General features: G+C 33.3%; 3 protein-coding genes across 4 annotated transcripts; 2 read left to right on the top strand and 1 right to left on the bottom strand.

Moving 5' to 3' along the window:
• The first annotated feature begins 610 nt into the window (after nucleotides 1–610).
• On the top strand, nucleotides 611–7919 carry LOC137830280 (serine/threonine-protein kinase D6PK-like). Its single transcript, XM_068637531.1, has 3 exons — nucleotides 611–901; nucleotides 2114–4099; nucleotides 6471–7919. The coding sequence occupies exons 2-3, from the start codon at nucleotides 2355–2357 to the stop codon at nucleotides 7318–7320; spliced, it is 2595 nt and encodes an 864-aa protein (XP_068493632.1). The 5' UTR covers nucleotides 611–901; nucleotides 2114–2354; the 3' UTR covers nucleotides 7321–7919.
• Nucleotides 7920–9606: 1687 nt separating this feature from the next.
• LOC137830279 (tyrosine-protein phosphatase RLPH2-like) lies at nucleotides 9607–13274 on the top strand. Its single transcript, XM_068637530.1, has 4 exons — nucleotides 9607–10355; nucleotides 12385–12452; nucleotides 12615–12791; nucleotides 12940–13274. The coding sequence occupies exons 1-4, from the start codon at nucleotides 9833–9835 to the stop codon at nucleotides 13108–13110; spliced, it is 939 nt and encodes a 312-aa protein (XP_068493631.1). The 5' UTR covers nucleotides 9607–9832; the 3' UTR covers nucleotides 13111–13274.
• A 2528-nt stretch (nucleotides 13275–15802) lies between these two features.
• LOC137830278 (growth-regulating factor 3-like) lies at nucleotides 15803–18863 on the bottom strand. 2 transcript variants are annotated; one of them, XM_068637528.1, is made up of 4 exons: nucleotides 18534–18863; nucleotides 18225–18392; nucleotides 17374–17614; nucleotides 15803–16362 (listed from the first exon to the last, which is right to left on the bottom strand). In XM_068637528.1, exons 1-4 carry the CDS (start codon nucleotides 18736–18738, stop codon nucleotides 15999–16001), a joined length of 978 nt encoding a protein of 325 aa, XP_068493629.1. In that variant the 5' UTR covers nucleotides 18739–18863; the 3' UTR covers nucleotides 15803–15998. The 2 variants fall into 2 exon arrangements, with proteins under 2 accessions (XP_068493629.1, XP_068493630.1); XM_068637529.1 differs by having other exon boundaries at nucleotides 15803–16549; nucleotides 18534–18854.
• Nucleotides 18864–21876: the final 3013 nt, after the last annotated feature.

The raw sequence follows: 21876 nt of genomic DNA on the forward strand, positions 1-21876 counted from the left end.
AGTTTTTTATTATTTTCTCTGAACATATGTTTGTTGAGATAATATAATACTTACAATCACAAACCTCTTCCTTGTACCCATCGCATCATCACCTTGATACACTTAAACCAAAAAAGAAAAAAAGAAAGAGCATCGGATACTATATAAAGTATTTAAACATTTAAAATCACGCTGTTATTTAATAATAATACACGAAGCCAAATCTGAGATCTTCAATTTTTCAAACAGGGTGAGTGAAACACGACAAATAACATTGAAGTCATTTTGAATAATATTTATTTTCTAATGATTCTCAAAAAAAGTATTTCTTTTCATATATATTTAAAATAATCAATATGTATTGTTAATAACTCCTTTGATATTTAATATAATTACATATGCGCCGTAATTAATATAGTTATAAATTTTAAATTTCAACTTGATATTTCAGATTAAATCTCATTGTACTCATTCTATGTCTTGGGTACATATTTACTTTTATCTGTGAAATCATTTAAATTTAAATTATTGGAAAATTCTATAATTAATAAATAAATCTTCTTCTACTATTGAAAAATAATTACTAATTCATAATAAATATTAAAAAGTTATTTTTTTTCAGTTTCGGAATATTTTGTCTGTGAGAATGGGTCCGGTTTGTACGAAATAATCAGTGGCAGTGCTGAAAGTGGAACAGAAGAAAATAAACATTGTGCATCTTCTTCTTCTTCATCTTCTTCTTCTTCTCCTTTCTCTTTTTCTTTCTCTCTCCACCTTTCAGTTTCTTAGATCACTTCCATGCTGGCCTAGGGTTTCTCTCTCTATTCCTAATCTGGATTGATTTTTCTGTGCTGTGGATTCCATTTGCCCAAGCACCTGTGACGTCAATGTGCTCGGTCTCTTCGTCTTCTCTTGCTTGCAGGTGCGGCTTCTGTGTTTCCGATTGCGCTTCGTGTCTGAACAGTTTGATTTCTGATATCTCGTTCCGTTAGTCTCTGATGAACGATGTTCTCTGTTTGTTGTGTACACTGTGTTGCTTTGGCTTAGTCTGTTCAATGAGATTTCACCTTCTATTCTTGTTGTTTCGGAACTTCATGCTGAAGAATAAGAAGAAAAATAAGAAGAAGAAGAAGAAGAAGCTGCCGCTCTTGGATTCTACATTCTGGACGAAACAAACACAAACTACATTTTTAAATTTTTGTATTTATTACGCATGTTACGAAAATTTAAATCACTTTGGGATGAAGTTATTGGATTATTTTTATTTATTTTTAGATAGCTGAATGATTTGGTTTAAATTTTTTTTATTTAACTTATCTTTTTAAATCACCCTCCTTTTTGTGTGTGTGTTTTTAAGTTATTTTTCGGAAGGTTTATCGATCCTTCAGTTGATTCGCGTTACTGTCCCTACTTTTTGTTAATTTGACAATGTCGCAGTAAATAGGGACAAGGATTGGCTTACGCCTATGGTTTCGTTTTCATTTGATCTGTTGAAGTCAACGATTGGTGAAGTCTTTGAATTGATAAGAAATTTCGTTCGCTTCACTTCAAAGTATGTAGTTTTTACTTGATGTTGGTTTTCTACGCAGCACAATCAGCAAGGGGGTTGTTTTGCTGATATAAATTGGATCCTGGGCTTAAATGCAAGTCAGTTAGGTTCTGCGCGAACTATCCAGATTGGACGCTTGAATCATTTTTTAAAACCCTGTTATTTAGTCCTTGATTTGTCTCTAATTAATCATCTTTTGTTTTTATAAAAGGACTGAATATTTAAAATGTATTTTTGAGATGGATTGGCTTGTACTCATCCTCACATTAATTACAGGGAGTGCCAAACTATTAGAATGTTGGGTAGGAAAATAAATTAGATTTTTTTGCAGTTTCTTTCTGTTCCATGTGCAATTTGATTTGTGTTCCCTGCAGTTGACACTTGTCCTACAAGTAATGGGATATGAGATTGCTGATTTTGTAGCTTCTGTTATCATTTTGAATTTTTTGTGTGTCAATCTTTGTTTTCATTTAATTTTGTTCTTTCATTTTTTGGGGTGATTTGTGTCCTTTTTTTTTGCTCAATTTACTATTTTATTTTTCCGCTTCGTTTGCTGATGCATTCAAATGTTGGCCTTTGCATCAGGGTTTCAATCTCACGTAGCTCGTAAAGAGGTGGATATGTCGTTTGGACTTACAAATTTGATTTGATCGTAGCAATGATTTTGATTCTGAAAGTTGAACTGCAGGTTCACTGTCCTTGAGTTGTGAGTTTATGGTGTTTTATTCACTACATGTGAAATAAAGTAGAAATAGACTTTTGCACCGAGAGACAAACTGTTTCTGATACCTCTACCACACCGAAGTTAGTGGTACAATTTGTCTCAATGGGTTCATTCTCTGGCACTTGTGAAATTGTGGAAGCAAGGGATGACCTAAATACAGAGAAAGCTGCCGGGATATATCAGTCCAATTCTGGATATAGCTTGGATGAGAAAAATCGGAAGCATCCAGTGCTGAAACTGGGATATAAGGATAATCCAGATGATGATATTAATAAGCTGTTTGAATCAATTACGCTTAAATCTTCACCAAGGGTTTCTGGCCTTTTACAGGATGGTACAAGCCCTAAGATGAAAAGTTCATTGAAAAAACCAATTACAGTGGGTGCTTCTCGGTCCCCACGAGTTGGATATTCTGAGCCTTTGACTTTGAAGCAGGCATTAAGAGACCTATGTATATCTAAGGCATCAGAAATGGCTGCCATGAAAAGATTATCAAAGTCAACTGCTTCTCCAAGAATATCTGAGGTGGGGAAGATACAGACATTGTACAATTCAGTTGTAGTTGAAGGTAGGCAATCTGGGCCTTCTAATGTTGATAGTACAGGGAGTACAAGTGAAATATCTCTAGTGCCAGAAGAGAGCAGCGCACATGCCTTGGATAAAGCTTCCCAGTCTCATCCAACTGTTAAAAACACATCACTAAGCCAAAATGTTCAATCTTCCAAAATTGCTGTTGCAACTACAGAAAATGAAACCGGGGCTTCGTTGATGTCAGGTAACTTGGCTAGTTCATCAAATAATGTTGGGGTGCTATCACAGTCTTCGAAACATGCTCAAATAGAAAAACAAACATCTGCATCTTCTCCATCTAGTTGTGACACCAATGGAAGTAAGTTAGAGCTGTCTGAAAATGCTTCTTCCTCTAATAAATTAGGAAATAAAACATCTGTATCAAAGAATGGGCAGAAAGGTAGGTTACAAACAGTCTGTTCCTCGTCTACTTCAGTAAATGGCAGTAGAGTGTGCAAACTGTCTCGCCATACCCCTCGTACGGTCAAATCAATTATCAAGAACAAAAATTTGGGTAAGAAAAAACTAAAGCAGGATTCCGTTTCTGCTTTATTTGATCCTACATCCAATGAAGTAAATAACAAGTCATTTACTGGTACAACTCAACTTGTTTGTGAGAGATGCTGGTGTGCTATAGAAAACAACAAAGGTATTATATCATTGGACTCTACGAGTTCTGGAGATGGAATAAACTCCGATAATGTGCACTCAGGTTCAGCATCAGCTGGCTGTGATAGCATCAGTGAAGTTACAAAAGTGAAAAAGAATACCGTATTGAAAGAGCAACTTGAATTTTCACAAAGTTCAAAGAGTAGCCAAGGTGACTACAGTAGTAGTACAAGTACAAGTGATGAGAGTAATCTCAGTGGGTCTAGTTGTGGCAATAGGCCTCACATGTCAAAGGATGTTAGATGGGAAGCCATACGACATGCTCAAATGCAGCATGGAGTCTTGGGCTTGAGACACTTCAATCTTTTGAAGAAGTTAGGTTGTGGAGACATTGGAACTGTATATCTTGCTGAGCTAATTGGCAAAAGTTGTTTATTTGCTATCAAGGTGATGGACAATGAATTTTTGGCAAGAAGGAAGAAGATGCCTAGAGCTCAAACTGAAAGAGAAATATTAAGGATGCTGGATCATCCTTTTCTTCCGACACTTTATGGGCAGTTTACATCAGATAATTTATCATGTCTCGTCATGGAGTATTGTCCAGGTGGTGATCTTCATGTTCTACGGCAGAAACAGCTTGGTAGAAGTTTTTCAGAGCCGGCAGCAAGGTATATGCTAAGAAAATCTGTCTAGTAATATATTATGATTTTCTTTTGTCTGGTTAGAATTATATTATGAGCTACCTTCCAGGTACTGCATTTTTAGATATTCAACAAATGCCATATTTGTGGAGTATTTTCTTTCTAGTACAATTTAATTTGTTCAATTCTCCTTGTTTCTGAAGTCTGCTTGAGCTCATTCTTCATAAATTATCAGTTGTCTTGCATTTATGGTGTATCTAGGCAGGTTTTAAACTATGTTTATTTCATATATTATGTTTAGTTTCTGTGTTGTGATATGATTTCATGAATTTTAAAATGGTGCATTAACAATATAAATATGAATGCAGCTTATATAAATGGAAAAATGAAATCTGTTTTTCACCTTTTAAATTCTGAAGTTATGAAATAGTGCGTAATTGTGCTTCAGGATACGTGGTTAAGTAGAAAAGTGACAGAACATCAATTGAAAAGCTAATATGATACTGAACACAAAAATCACACATAATACTGCAATGCACTTGCTATCCCAGAAACTAAGTATTCTATTAGAAGTGCAAATAACAGCACATTTGCCTAATTACACTCCTTACCATCAGATATATACTACTAATGCATAACTGCCATAAATTATTTTCTATGAATAATTGCCATTATGCAGTTTCTAATACAGTACTGCTAATATTGGATACTTTATATTCTATTGCTCATGTTCTTCATAGTAACTACCTCAATTTCATTGATGGATCCTTTTCTTACTCACTTGGATCTCTGTTACCGTCAAATATAGGTTATGAAATCCTGCTAGTGACTTAGGTTACCGATTGGTGGGGCTTTTTAAGGAATATATCATGTTACTACTGCTGTCCCGGTGTCTCCTTGATCCACTTTCATGCAACTCACTTGTGTGATGCATGTTTCTCCTACTAAACAATCAGTATCTCAATGCTGCTGTACCATGAATATTTTAATCCTTGCAGCGGTCACTGCTAGCTAGTGCGGTCTCTGTTCTTGAAGACCACTTTGTTTAACGTTGAAAAAGTGGCTTTTCAATTATTGAATAAATTTGGTAGTAATAACTTCCTCCTGCACTTACTAATAGGCTTCTGCTTTCTTGTGTCAGTTTTTTATGTCAGCTTGTAAATGTTTGAATATGTGGAATTGGGCAATGCCCATGAAAGCATAGCATCTGCGATGACATTGTTCTTGCAAAGAGTGCATAGCTTGCCAGTCGAAACAGTGAAGTTTCTTTTTTTAACCCCAGTGACTGGTTGAATACAATTAGACAAGATGGCATTATTTAGAAATATCTTATGTGTAACAAGAACTGCATGAATTAAGCTTAGTAAATAAATTTCCGTTATTAAGGAAAAGTCAAGATTGATATACACACTCACATGCGAAATTAAAAGTGCTTGCATATTTAAACCGTCCTTATAAAGTCTTATGAAATCTAACCTGTGTCAACTTTCAATATCTTGTTATTATTGTTATTATAATAATAATTTTTATTTTAAGGTTTCTAGTTTCTACAAAGAATTGTTGTTTTTCTTCTCACCATTTTGTCTAATTTAAATATGTTAGACATTCTACATAAACTAGAGATATGACTAAATTATAATATATAAGGATGCAAACCTCACTTTACAAGTCAGTTTTGTAAGGTTGAGTTAAACATAAACTCACTTCTTAATATGGTAGCAGAACCTTTCAGAACCTATCGAGTCAAGTTTATTGAGATTGTTGTGTCATCGGCTTTCAAATTCTTATTGAACCACTCATAAATATCTAAGTCCACATTCGAGATGTCATTCCTTGGCGTGAGGGGGTGTGTTGGTGATTTACATCGACTAGAAATATGACCAAATCATAATATAAGTGGAGTGCAAATATCATTTTATAAATCAATTTGTGAGGTTGAGTTAGATATAAACTCACTTCTTAATAATCTATATATTTAATTTTCCTGCATATATAAACTGTCAGTATTATCTCTGTTTTTCATGAACAAGATTAAGCTAATTAAAAAGAATTGAATCTAACAATATGGTTTTATCAAGTAAAATCTATCGAGATAATTTGATTGAAATTGGGTTGCATTGGTGTGCTGTTAGTCTTCTTGATTAATAATTGCTACCATACATGCATTCAACTTTTAAACAAATATATATATATATATATATATATATATATATATTTGTTTAAAAATTGAATGCATGTATACATGAACTGTCTATTCAAGAGCAAATTTCTTTGATAGCTACCATAATTGAAAGGGATTTCTGTTCAGCAATTTTGTTAGTTTAGTCCAACCTTGTTGGCAACATGGAACGAATATTGGAGCTTGTTTTTGTATTCACAAGAACCTTTGTACGTGCAGGTTTTATGTAGCTGAAGTCCTTCTTGCTTTGGAGTACTTGCACATGCTTGGAGTGGTTTACCGTGATTTGAAGCCAGAAAACATTCTTGTTCGAGAAGACGGTCACATTATGCTTACAGATTTTGATCTGTCACTTAAATGTGATGTTAGCCCAACACTTCTGAAGTCATCTTCTGATGTGGATCCTGCTAAGAATTCTGGTCCTTGTGCACAATCTAATTGCATTGAGCCATTTTGTATTGAACCATCCTGTCAAGTTCCATGCTTCAGCCCTAGACTCCTACCTCCTGCCGCAAAAACAAGGAAATTAAAGACAGATCTCGCTGCCCAGCTCAGATCATTGCCACAGCTCGTGGCTGAACCCACTGATGCAAGATCAAATTCATTTGTTGGTACACATGAATATTTGGCGCCTGAGATAATCAAAGGAGAGGGACACGGAGCAGCAGTTGACTGGTGGACATTTGGTGTTTTTCTGTATGAGCTCTTATATGGCAGAACACCCTTTAAAGGCTGTAATAATGAAGAAACATTAGCCAACGTGGTGTTGCAAGGTCTCAGATTCCCTGATACCCCATTTGTTAGTTTCCAAGCGAGGGATCTCATTAGAGGGTTGTTGGTTAAAGAGCCTGAAAACCGTTTGGGTACAGAGAAAGGGGCTGCTGAGATAAAACAGCACCCCTTCTTTGAAGGCCTTAATTGGGCCTTAATTCGTTGTGCTATCCCACCAGAACTTCCAGACTTATGTGAATTTGGAGTTTCAGAGATGACTCCACAGTCACAGTGCAAGGGTGTTCAGTTTGTAGAGTGTAATGGAGCAGGAGAGCAAGTGGAATTTGAGTTGTTTTAGACAGACTCTTCTTTGGCAAGAGTGGCATTCTTGTTATGGATTCCCTTGTTTTGGCTCTATGCTTTTCACGTGTCGAGCTGCAATAATTATGTAAGCCTCTGTTGTATAGTAGTTTTGATTATATCAGGGTAAAGTGTGTCTTTTGAGGTATAGGAAGTTCACCTTATACAGCAACTTGATACTCGCATTCTGAAGGTATAAATTCCTCAGAACAAAAACATGTCATACTCGTCCAGTTACCATGCTGGAGGGGGAGTGGATTAAAGAATTTTGTTACCTGTAAGCGTATGTCCAAGCAAGATCCTTCTGTAGCAACAACAAATAAGACTAAATCCTAGAAGTAGTTTTATAGACTATTTAAAGTATTGCGTGGACTCGAAAAAGGTCAGTGCAGAATGTGTTAAACATGCACTTGAAAGATAATTTTGGCACTAAATTAGTCATGAAATTACTTTGTAATCAAATCAGTTGGAGGATGAAGTCAACAAAGTATGAAATTGTATATTTTAGAAGTTTGCGGACTCTAGTGCACAAACTTTTCTCTAGATATTGGGATAATATAATATACAGCCTTTAAGTCAGAGGCTGTTCCTTATAAAGGCTGTGCATGTGGGACAGATTGGCTATCCATTCTACCGTGAATTGCCGGGAGGGATTTCTCATGATTGATTCCTTTCTGTCTTCTGTTTTGTGTTGTTTCTGTCTGTCTTTCCATATCGGTGATGATTATATTGTGATAAAAGGTGATAATTAATTAACAGCTGAGTGAAAATTTTAATTACCCCTGGTACCTTCTTGTTTAATACTTGATCATAACCGCTTGTTCGTGTTGCTTCCGACTTTATGCGTTGCATAGTTGAGATTGTGATTGTTTAATTTAGTTTAAAATTATCGTTTGTTAAGAGTGTGTGTATTTTTGCAGTCACAAACTCGAAGAAGTTTGAGCCATTAAAACTGAATGATATATATAGTAAACATAGTTTTATTCATTCTTAATAACTTTAATCCTACATGCTTTGGACTATAGTTATGTATAAATTCACTACTTTATATAAGACTCATCTAAGAGTGTATTTTGACTTTAAGTATTATCTATATTTTATATTTTTAACTAGAGTAGACAACCTACTAATGATCTAGTGTATAGATGGTCTAAATAAGTGTTTTTCAGTGTGAATGAACTTAATCACGTGAAAGTTTAAATTATTTATCTGAATCGAAACGGAAACGAAATTTAAGTAGAAAAATAAGATAATAAAATTTATCATATATAAAAAAAAAATTGAAAATAAATCATGTATGAAAATACGAAAAAACAAAGTTTGCAATAAAACTAGAAATAAAATCAACTAATTCTCTAAAATTGAAAACTCGTCAGCTGTTAAAAATATTTGAACTAACATATATCTCCGCCTTAGAGCTTGACATAATTCATTCAAAGAATAGAGCATAATAAATATTCTTAGTTTTCTTTATTTATTTTTTAATTATTTTGTTTTGACTCTATATTGAATTGATTCTAGTATAATTTTGCAATAAATTCAGAGGTTCTATGTAATTAAAGTTTTGTTCTTTAATATCTTACTGTGTTAAATGTCTAATTAAACTTTTCGTTTAGTTTCCTGAACAATCTTTTCGGTACATGATAGGAGAGGTAAAAGAGTAAAATACTTATGAATAGAGACACACAAAGACGAATAATATATTGAATAAATTAGTTGACACATGTTTCACATAACACCAGAAAGAATGATATATTTATTTGATGAATGATTTATTACTGAAAAAGTTTGAGAGTCAAATTCTTTATTATCTACTTTATTTTATACTAAACAAACTCAACCTCCTTCTACTTTATTGTTATTTCTAATTGTTTTGATTATTTTGAATACGATCTTGACTGGATTTATTATTGGATAGACCGGGAGACAACTTGAGATCTAACCACACTAATGCTATCATCTTTATGACATCATTTAGATAATTTATGAGATTTTTTTTTAATTTGATGGTTAAACTAGAACTATTAATATATATTAAATATAAAATAAAAGAAAAAAAAAATTCTGGACTCTTGGATGATAACCATCGGATTATGGAGTTTATTTGTAAATGGAGGGAATCCTAATCCTTGGTTAAGTGGTTTGTTATCATAAAAATAAAAAATGTGTACTTCATAATTAATTAAAGTACAAATTCGAATTGCAAATTAAATCAATTTTATTAAACTTTAAATTAACCCGCCACTGTCTAGCGATATCCGATTCAAATGTAATGTATTTGTTTAACAAAATTGTGTAGAGAAACCATAAGAAGCACCTTATTTCTCAAGCTTTTCAAAAATAGAATGCAACCAATCCATAAGAACCATAAAACAACCGTAGAATGTGTGATGTGTATTAAGAATCCGAATCCCCTCTAGTTTAAGACACGTACATCAATCAAACTCTTCAAAACCGAAGTGACCAAGTACAACACTTGGAACCAAACCGAAACCCAGAAAATCGTATCAATGTCAGAGCTCCCAAACCCAAAACCCAGGGTCGTAATCTGCGTAGGCGACATCCACGGCTTCGTAACGAAGCTGAAAAACCTATGGTCGAACCTCGAACGCAGCATCGACCGATCCGAATTCGAAACCGCCACCGTAATCTTCCTCGGCGACTACTGCGATCGCGGTCCCGACACCCGCCACGTCATCGATTTCCTCGTGGCGTTGCCCTCCCGTTACCCGCGGCAGAAGCACGTCTTCCTTTCCGGCAACCACGACCTGGCCTTCGCGGCCTTCCTCCACCTCCTGCCGCCGCCTCCGGACGGGTCGCCGTTCTCGGATGGGTGGAAGGAGTACGCGGCGAGCGAGGAACGTGAAGGGTGGTTCAATGGTGAGGGGTTCGAGAATATGTACCTGCAAGGTCGAAGGTGGAGTGGTAAGATAAAGGACAAGATTAACACTGTTAAGAAAACGGAGTATCAAGGATCGATTTACGACGCTGGGCCAACATTTGAATCCTATGGAGTTCCCCATGGTTCCGCTGGTTCGCCTCTCTTGTTCTTTGCTTTGCCTACCACCAACATTTACTTATAACTCACATTGAAACAATAAGATTTTAAGTTTTAATGACCACACACTATATACACTATGAACTTAAATCACACATAATTTCTATGATACTGTAAAACTAATTTATATTTTCTCAAAGTTTTTCTTTAAAGTGATATTCAATTAAAGATTATCATACCCTTGCTCTGAGAATAACCAGCTCAAAAAACTGAAGTTTTGAATGTCTCGAGCTCTTTAAGTTTGTTAATTATAGTTTTAAAACTTGGAATTTAATTTAACTGCATATTAGATAACTTGTTATTCAATCATAAATAATCATGCATGGTAAGTCTACTTACTTCTAAAACTAAAGGTGTATGACAGATAGGATTTATTATCACAGTGTAAACATATATTTAGAATGATTTTGATTAATTTGGAAAGAGAGATTTTAATCGTACCTAAGATATTTCATAGCCATTGCCGTAGGGTGTTACCAAGATCCATTGACAAATTTTAAGGCCATGGTGTTTGGATTTTGTAAGGATGTGTTTAAGAATTGGGTTTTGTAGAAGGAAAGGAGGATATATTTTAATTCCTAATAATGCTTTTTGATTGGATAGATTTTTAAAATGAGAAAAATAAAGCGATAGATTGATATAAATTTGATGCCTTGAGCATTTATTTACTTTATACAAAAACTGAGAATAGTATGACAAATGTCCATAAAGGACAACATATAGAATAATATATATACAAGAAAGAAAGAAGGTCATAATAGATGGTAATTAGAAGAGTAAATTGCTTGAGTTTTAGTTATGTGAAAAGGAGGTGGAAACCAAAAAGGACATAGGAGGAAATTGTCAAGCAAAATATGAGGTTAAATAATATTTATGAAGCTTTAGTTTTTAACAATGTGGAATGGCGTCATGTGATCTGTATAGTTGATCTCCCCTAGTGGGATTGTTGTTGTATAGTTATTACATAACTCTATTAATTTATATAAAAAAAGGGTGGAGTCTGTACGACAATAATCACCAAGACTGGCTTTGACTTTCTTCATGTTGCTTCTTGAGCAAGTCTACTACATTTTCTATGTGTTTCAGTTTTTCCCTCTTCATGGAAATATCAACTTCTTTCTCCATCATAGCTTCTTTAATCCTTGTTTCTCATAGTAATTTTCTTTCACCATTTTTGGTTTCTTCTCCACACAACAAAGGGAGTAGTTCTTGATTACTACTAAACCTTCAAAAGTCGGTAGTTCAACTTTCTTTGCCCAAGAACATGGAAGAAAGTCATGTTCTTCCTCAAACGCACTGCTCTTCCCTTCTTCCATTGATTTCTCACCTATGTTAATTTTCCTCCTCAACAGATGATGGTTTCTTGTTTTTCATCTGCAATAGCAAATATTTGATATAAACCATATCAGTTTTTAATTCTGCTAGTTGCAGACCTTGTTCTGCAAGGTGCAGGCCTTTCTCAATGACAACTTTCTCCAATGGTCCAACCCACAGGCAGGTCGGATTAATTTGTAAAGAACCAAGGATTGAAAAGAAAAAGAAAGATTTGTGTTGAATAGGATGAAAAGAACAAGTGATAGAAGAGAATCTTTCCTCCAAGGTTCTCTCTTCACAAAGGATTTCACCTTTCTCAAAGAGCCAATTTCCAATTTACAACAACAAATCTGCATCTCTCTTCCCTATTTATATCTAACCCATCAATATTCTAACTTTTAATAAACTTCTTATATCCTAACACACAACTTGTGTTGCATTGGTTCCTACATGTGCATGACTATGTTCGAGTATCAATTTGCTAAAAAGTTGTAGATGATTTTTTATCAGGAATTGTCAGTATAGAAGGCATAATTTTATTCATATGGAAATCAATGTATTCATAGAACATGAGTAAAACAAAAAAACTATTAGGTAATAAATTGACTAAAAGATAGTGTCAAAAAAATAGGATGAAAGCATTTGAGTTTTGTTTGCTGGACTGAAGGTCATTCATTTCATTGCATGCAGATTTGGTTAAGGCTGTTCCTGATGAGCATAAGAAATTTCTGGCTGATTTGGTTTGGGTCCATGAGGAGGTGGGGCTTACTTTGTTTGCTTCTTTGTGTTTGTGGTCATAGCATATGACAGATTTTTAAGTTATCTGGTTGCCACTTGATTCGGCAATCCTTGTTTCATTTGCTTAATGATTTGAATTAAATGAAAAATTGCTGAAAATTCTCTGGATCAAATTTTGCTAGGACGATGTCTTCATTAACACTGAAGATGGAGGTAAATGCTGCAAGTTGATTGCTGTTCATGCTGGTTTGGAGAAAGGAGACGTGAACGAGCAGTTAAAACTTTTGAAAGCTCGAAATACTCGGGTGCCTAAGGTGGAGGCTCTAAGTGGGAGACGGAGTGTGTGGGATATTCCAGAGGTGATAGCTTGCTGCATATTATAATACTACTGCCACTTCATATGGTTTTAAATAGGGAAACTTTATTTTTAAGGACTAAAAGGATACTTATGCCTTTACTTTTTCTTTTGTAGAATCTTTAAATAAATTAGCTTATTTTTTCTTTTAGGAGCTAACTGCAAGTCCAACCATCATTGTTAGTGGTCACCATGGGAAACTCCATACAGAAGGCTTAAGGCTGATCATTGATGAAGGTGGCGGATTTAAAGATAGACCAATGGCTGCAATTGTTCTTCCTTCACAGAAGGTTATTCGTGATACAGATGTATTAGCAAAATAGTTTCATACTTGTGATATTTTTGCTTGTATATGGCGTAGTCAAGTTGTTAAGCTTTAGATCTCATGAGCATTTAGAGATGAGACATTTTGTGTTGATCTGAAATTTAGGTGGTTTAACCTCTTGCTGTGATTGTCAATAAAACAAGGAATTATTCCTTTCCTCAATGCCGTGAATCTTAATCTTTCACCTTTTCTATGGCAAGTGCTGTGAATTATTTAAGTTTGGCATGTTAGTATCAACTTTATTATGCTAAATGAATAAGCTTTAGTTAGAATTGAGGGTCAATTATATAAATAATCAAGCTCAAATTTATAGATTTGATAAAGCTCAGGCAGTAAATGTATATTAAGACATTTGGATTCCTTTTACAAGGTGTATTCCTGCTGCTCGTCATTGGACATTTTATATTAAATTCATTTTGCTGCTTAATGACATATATGACTTCATGGCTTAAGACAGACTATCTACTCCTCTTATACATCATGCATGGCATTACATAAAATGATTAGGCTCATTACCATTAAATTTGGTGATGAACGGTATTTTAATTTTCTGGGGAATGAATTTAGCCATCCGGTAAGCATGTGACTTTCTTCTTGTCATACTTTTATGCAGCAACAATGATTTGAGTTGTTAATGTTTAGGTTTTCATTCACTGTCCTTCTGTTCAGAGAGGGTTCATTTTCCTAGGGAAGCTCAATATCATCCTAATGGCATCATAATTCCTGGGAACAATAACAGTTTTGATAAATGCAGGCAAGATTTGACTTGGTGGTTTGTGGGTTACTTGATACTAGTTTATATTCCCTGTGTTTATGTTCTTGGTTCTGTCTGACTTCTTAAAAGAGTTATAAAACTTAATGAAGATATCAATTTAGTACAGCAATTAGTGTGTCCAATTTATTCACTTTAATAACAAGAAAAGTAGGCAAACATTTTTCTGTTCTCCGTGTTTTCCAGTATGGTTTTCTTGTTGATTGAATGGTATCATTTTTCAACTTTATATGTTCATAAAGATCCTTTATTCAATAATGATTCTTCTTTGTCTTTCTGAGCGAACTGATTAGATTGATGAGATTTCTCTGTTTGGGATTCTATCTCTGGATCGTATGGAAGCTAAATCTTTTTTATACAAGGGAACGAATACTTCTATAGGAGTTATTGAATTACAATATAGACCTCACGAGAGAATCCTCCTTCAAAGAATTTCCCCAGTTATGATCAGATCTTCAACAATTAAAAAAAATCCAAACAACTGAATATAAGAATAAATTAAATAAAAAATATCTATATTACTGTTATTATAGACATAGTTTGAACAGTTAGCAACCGTAATATTGCAGAGGTTTCCACCACAATATTGTACTTGCAATTCTAGGCGCACATGTCTTCAGCTACCCACAATTTTGCCAATAAATATGCAAAGACAATTTAAAACCATTAATCATCCAAATTGACAAAGAAATCATTCAAATGTTGTAACTTTTGTTGTAGTCAAAAGTTTCTACACAATTAAAGATAGAGGATTCAATGCCTGTTTGTCATTTTCTAGGAATCTATTTATAAGTTTTCAAGAGTCTTTCTTTTATAATAAATATTGTAAGTTAAGGAATATGAGATGATAGGATTTGAACTCCAAGTTACTTTGTGTACTATCTTGTTTCTATAATTTATACATGTATTCAGGTTACATGATATTTGTGAAGTATTTATATGTCTTTAAAAATCGAACTTATAAGTAAATTATATTGACTAAACAAGAGTCTCGTCCTAATACTTAATGTCATAAGGGGATAGGGTGATACCCATGATATGACAGAACAACTCTGTTTAACCAGGGGAGCAAGAATTTGATCAGGCACCTGGTAGAAAGATTTGGAGTAAGTCCTACTTTTTTGCTTGACTCTAATATTGTCCCTTGGTATTACGTTATCCTACCAAGATTTGATGATGATTAATTGTTGAACCTTGTATATTCTTCTACCCAGAGTTAGAAACTGATATCTTCCAATATTAAGTTTCATTTAAGAAATTAGTTTTTCTGTACGTGTGTTGTTTAATATACAAAATTGAAAGATCAAACCTCTTGCTACATTCATACTTAAATGATGTAGTTATCTACCAACCATATCATATTATAGGGCAGTACCACTTCTTAAAAGGAAAAAATAGAAAATAAAAAAAATTATTCATAAACTAAAATTAACTTAACTAACTACATGAATTAAAATACAGATTTACAAAGTCACTTGTAAAAAAGTTTATTTTGCTTTTCTTTTTTAAAAAACAATACGTATAACTTTTTTCTTCAAGTAGGTCGAATCAACTGCTGAACACAGCCTCTGCTTGTGTTTTTCATAGAACTCATCCGAAAATGTGTGCATGTGCATGTTTACTAGTTTTTTCATTTTTTCGGCTATGAATCACCTAAGTAAGCATACAAGGAGCATTTGTAGTCTTATTCTTTAATCACAAGATAAGTCCTATTGTTAACATTTACTAGAAACTGTTATTACTCAAATTATCAGAACTTTAAAATTCATGAAACTGCTTGGAAGTTGTGACCTTAAAAAATTGGTAACAATTGAAGAACTTTATGGTACGATACTGAAGTTGGTATTTAGTTAAAGAAACAAAGACCATGCTAACATATGCTAAACTAGCTACAAAATGATAGTTCTCTTGACTAAAGTTGGAAGCACTAATCAACTTGTTCATATTAGATGTCTGTTTACTGTTTATTACCAGGCGAATGGTAAATTTGGTTATTCACTCAGTTGGGAGGACTCAAACAATTCTCCTTAGTCAGACATCATCATGCGAAAGTTACATACATGTCCAAGAATTCACCAAAGTAACCCAAAAATTCTCACAAACCCCACCAACTCTTACATGCTAATGAAGTTTGTCTCACAAGCAGAACTAGTTGGCAACTGTAGCAGAACACTGGTTGGTGAAGAAGTGGAGGTGGATGATCTCAGTGCCTCTGCAAGTGGTCCTTCCATTGAAGCATGACCAGTGGACAGTTTCAATGACACATCCGAGGAAGTGATTCCTGGTGTAGACATAGAAAGATATGTTCCATTGTTGTTGCTCTGGATACCATTGTTTTCACCATGGTCAGGCTCTGGCAGTGTCCTTGGCAAATCATCAAAGAAATGCCTCAGGACATGGCCACCAGATCTGCCATCCCCATCCACAGGATCATGGTTTTCAGACAAACTCTTGCTGTCACTCTTGGCCCCAGAGGAACTACAAGGAAACCAGTAAAAACAAAACAGTATAGTTTTCAGGAAAGGGCATTGCAGGAAGGAGGAACAAAATTATGTGGCTATGGAACACAAGGTGCCCAGGTAACATTGTTCCTAAATTTGGTCTAACAACAAAGCTTTTTTTCTTTCTGAAGAATGCATACACATAACAGCTCTCTTCAGGGTCCCTGCCATTTATGCATATCACATAAAACGGTTCATTATTTACTCAATAAGAAGTCATTTTCAACCTCAAGTTTTGAAAGTAAATTAATGCTATGTCTGGGTTCACGTCCAAAACAGGTAAAAAATGGAAACAACATATATTCCAAACTCCCACCATGTAATCTAAGAAACAACACAAGATTAACAAAAAAGAAAAGAGAAAGTCCGTCCTCCTACTCTTTTCATCATACTGTTTTAAGATAATGTACAATCATTGATCATACCATTTCCTATTTTGTACAATCATATATATTATACAGCTATATAGCTATTTGAATACTTATTTCTTAAGTTATTATTTTTATAAAAAAATAATATTTTCTTTTGTACAAGTGACAAAATGGTTCAGATTCACTAGAAGAAACGAAATCAATTAAATGAAATGCAGAAGTCAAGCTTTACATTTCTAATCCAAAAAATGTATTCAGAAAACTACAGCTTCAATTTATAAGGTTTGAAATAAGTAGTGTTTTATCTAGTCAAACAATGAATTAGGTACTTTGAAAAATATACATTTAGTAATTTCTAACTTTAAAAGTATGAACAAGTCTTTCAAATTCAAGAATCAAATTCATAAATATGAAAATATACATTCTTTCTCTTTTTTTGTATATTCTTAAATCACAAATTAAATGAGTGCCACCAAATGAAGCTCATTCATTATACTATGATGAAGCAGCAACTCTTTTTCTAAGCTATGCTGGTTGACCAATTGACATATCATTCCACAAAGTTCAAAATGAAACTCAGAAGGAAAAGTAACAAAGTTCACAATGTGAAGACATACCTCTGATTGAGGTGAAGGAGATGATGATGTTTGAAGAAAGGAGAGGGTGAAGAAGATGGAGCATTAGATTGTTCCACAGGCTTTCTTGAACGGTTACGGCCACGATGCATGTGCCGCTGGCAGTACTTCTGATCATCCATCGCCTCCCTCGAGCACCGCCACTTCTTCCCGTCCGTCCTCCGGCACCGCCCTGGCTCCGGATCCTCTGCTTCTCTTCTCCAATAGTACCCTGATTCCAACACTGATGCCAAAAAATCACATCTTTCATCACAATTTTTCCACCCAAATGGACTAACTTTAATGGGCATAAGGTATTATGGCCTAAAAATGAACCTTTCATATTCTACTACCCTTGTAAAGCCAACACCTCAAGCTAAAACTTGATTCCTATGAATAATAAAATTCTTCTTTTTTTTAATATTTAAAACATTTTGCATATTCAAAATCCGAACTTTACATCATTAACTAAACTGAAACAACCTCACATCACCTTATCTTATATAACTATAAGAAGGATTAAACCTAAATACAGGTTTTTGTCAGAATATCAAAAGAACTCAACACACTACTTTTAACCATTTTTTAAATTCATTTTAATCAATTTCACTTTAATAATTCTCCTAATAAAGACTACTGAAATATAATTCTAACCCTAGTTGAAGAAATCAGAATCAGTCAAAAAAATTGAGAAACAGAAAACTACTATTAAGCTGAATTTAAGATCTATTCCTGGTACACTGAAAACAAAATAAATAATAAATGTGGTATAACAAAAACGGTTCATTTTCTATTGACTACCATTAGTAAAAGAGAAATTTGAAAATATAAGAAAAATGGGGTTAGAAGTTTACATGCAGGGTGATAAAGATGAAGGAAAAGGGGAGGGTAATGAAGGAAGCTTTTCTTGATTGGTTGAAGCAGCTGAGGAGGAACAGGTGCATCGGCCTGCATGTACCTGAATATCAGAGACTGCAACTCAAGCTCTTGCCGCTGTGCAAAGCTGAAACAACTCTCCTTCCCTGATGAGACATTACAGACCCACTAAATGAGACAACAAAAAGAGACAGCCTTTGAAAACTAAGCATATAAACACTATGACCCAATCAATCAAAGTTTGTTTCTTTAGCAACGAGAAAAAAAGAGGATGTGGTAAATCTTACTGGGAAATCTGGGAGGTGCAGAAGGTAGGGTGGAATCAGAAAAAGATGGCAGAATGATGACTTTGGTGCTGGGTTGAGGTAGAAAGAGAGGGAGTGCTGCACAGGCAGGTGGTGGATGGTGTTGAGGGAGAAACTTTGGCATGTTTGGGGAATGTTGTTGTTCTGACTCATGGTGGTTTCTCCATTGCTTCAACTGCAAGTCCATGAAGAGAGAGAGAGAGAGAGAGAGAGAGAGAGAGAGAGAGAGCTGAGGTTTGTTTGTATTGCTTTTGGTTTGGTCGGCTAATAAGACTTTGGATATGAGCAGATCAGGTTTGTAAGACTTTTTGCAGAGTGCTTTGCCGTTTACTTTCTCCCTTAAAATATTTCCTTCAGAATCCTTTCTGTATAAGTAAAGTGGAACTTTTTTAAGGAAAAAAAAAACTTTATCTTTTAGGACATTTTAAACTGTGGCAGTGGTTGTGATTTTTTTATGTTGCAGTCAAAATTGTGTGGTTTCAGATTATTTTTTAAAACCTTGATGTGTGTTAGGATTTTCTCAAAATTATATTCACATTTTTTTCTCAATTGTAAGCAAACATTCCCCTTCTATAATCTCCAATTAAGTGGCATAAAGCTCTTTATTTTGTTTAATTGAGATAATAATATACATTGATGTGTTAATAAAAAACATCACTTGATTTTAATCTACATCTCTACACTCCACAAGAAAACAAAAATAGTTGTATGTTTTAGAATCGAAGTTATGCTTAGTACCCTATTATCAACAATTTTATCATACATTACTGTGTGAAGTGTTTCATCCTTATTGATATCTATTTCCATTTTTTTTTCTCATTATGATCACATTTAAGGGGAGATTTGTATTCAAACCATATAAATTAAAGGGAAATACTAAAACTTTAAAGGAGGGTGTTTCTGTATTATCTAATAAGAAGGGGACATTTTATAAATTAAAAAAATATGTGAGTGTCATTTAAGAAAATCCTAACAAATTTAATGTAATTTCCCTTTAAATTTATTGTATTTTGGTTTTTGAATTTTTTTAATAATTTAATTAAAATACATTCACTTCTTTTACTATCAGTTATATTATATATATATATATATATATAATAGAATTATTAATTTTAGAACAATTATTTTAAAGACATATTACATGAGTTTGCTTTTTAAATAATAAAAAATAAAAAGTTAAAGTGTCTGTTTAAATATAGATATAAAAAAACATGGGAAATAGGTAAAAGATAAGAGAGCTCAGGTTGTGACAAGATTGTCTGCAGGGTTTGTTTGGAAGAGAGAGTGGGGAAGGATTACAGCACTTGGGAAAAGGACAAGACAAGACAGGTGAGATAAAAAAATAACATCTTAAAAGTAACAAAATAAAAAACACTATATTCATAACATTTTAGAATGTGGGAAAAATAAGCCTGTTTTTTTTTTGTAAAAAATTATTAATGCATGTGATAAAAATATTGATTATAATTATTATAGTAAAAAATACTAATATTATTTTAAACTAAAACGTTTTAATTGAAATGTTGTATATAATTTTAAGATATTAACATTTAGGTCAATATCAATTATAAAGATATTTATTATAACCCAATTTTTTAAAATTAAACATTATAAAATATATGGAAACAAATTTAATATAATTTAAAATTAAGATAATAATGCTAGTTCTTTCCATAAAACTTAAGTTAAAATATTAATAATAATAATAATTAATGATATAAAATTTTAACAAATAAGAAAAATATAGAACTTTTTTTATTATATTATAGTGTATTAAAAATATAAAAGTATTTCGTTTGAGAGATGATAAAAATACTCTCTAGACCATCCACTTCGTATGATAAATGATTAATGAAGATCAAACAATAAGTACAATCAAAGCTTATAAGTTGACATGAGTTCAAATCCTGAAACTTAAGCCTATGAAGCAGATCATGTTTTTAGCATTTGTTGTCAAGAAGAATCGCACTAAAACAAAGCTTTATTCAAATATCTCTTGGGATTCGAGTTAAAGTTGAAATCTTCTGTCAACTCTCTTGACAGATACAACATTCAACTTTGACTCAACTATTTCTCATGTACGATACTTTTAACATTGTTTGGTGTTAAAGGATATGCTATTGAGGATGATAAGTATTGCTATAGCAGAGGTTGCATGAAGAAGTTGTATGGAGTGCATTTAATGTTTTCCCATATTTAAGCTCGATAAACCATAGAGGAAGAATAAGAAGACCTTGAAATGAGTTTAAAGCTACTTAATGCCCATATTGGAGAATGCAACAACTACTTTCTCCGAGCCTATAAGTAGTCATGCTTCAAAGATAAGAAGAAAAAAAAAGAATAGTCAATATTTTTGCAAGTGTTGAAACTTTGTCATTTTTGTTTGTGCCCTAAAAGCTTCGAAAGAACATTATTTTTGTTCATCCCAAAAAATTAGTGGAAAGAGAGTTTAAACCTTGTATACGTCGAAAGACGCTACTCTCTCTAATGAGCGAAAACTATGATCTCTGATTAGAAAGACATTATTTTTGTCTTAAGCTAGAATTGACTTTTTTATCCAAAGAAAACTCAGGTTAAGCTAGGAATGGCTTGTTAAAAAAATACTTGGTTTAAGTCAAAAGTGGCTTGTGAAATAATAATTGGTTAAGCCATAAGTGGTTTGCGGAAAGAATACTTGATTAGGTTGACCAAAAGTGGTTGTGAGTTGAAAGAATACTTGATTGTACTTCACAACAGTATTTTGTTTAGTGGAACTTGACAAGTTGGTCAGGAACTAGATATAGTATGTGTGATCAGATGAACCAATATAAAATTATCGTTTAAACTCTTTCTTTCATCTCTTTGTATGTTGCATATTATTTTCATGTAACTAATTTAAGACGGTGAAAATTTTAAATTAAGTTTATGAAAAGCTTTTTTGTTAAATGATATCTTCTGAATCAAACTTATCATCTAATAACACAATATTAGATGATACTTGGGAAAAACTTAAAAACACAATTCAACCATTTCTTATGTTTTTCCTAAATTTCACATGTTTTCACAATATTTAAGATAACACAATTATTCTCCTTTACTAAAACTTTGGTAGCTAATTAGATACCAACTTAAAAACTATTTATCAATAATAAAAACTAATTTGGATACCAATAATTTTTCTAGTCTCTAAAATAGTATTTAATTTAATCAAAATAACAACTAATTATATTTTATCTTTAAAATTGATTTCTATTTAATGTTTTCTAGTAGTATGATTTTTGGTGGTTCTTGTCAAGGCTAGGTGGTGGAAGAGGTAAGACTTTAAAAGCTTAGCAAGAACACAAAA

Source organism: Phaseolus vulgaris, chromosome 7, assembly GCF_000499845.2.
Source record: "Phaseolus vulgaris cultivar G19833 chromosome 7, P. vulgaris v2.0, whole genome shotgun sequence".
Classification (NCBI taxonomy): Eukaryota; Viridiplantae; Streptophyta; class Magnoliopsida; order Fabales; family Fabaceae; genus Phaseolus; species Phaseolus vulgaris.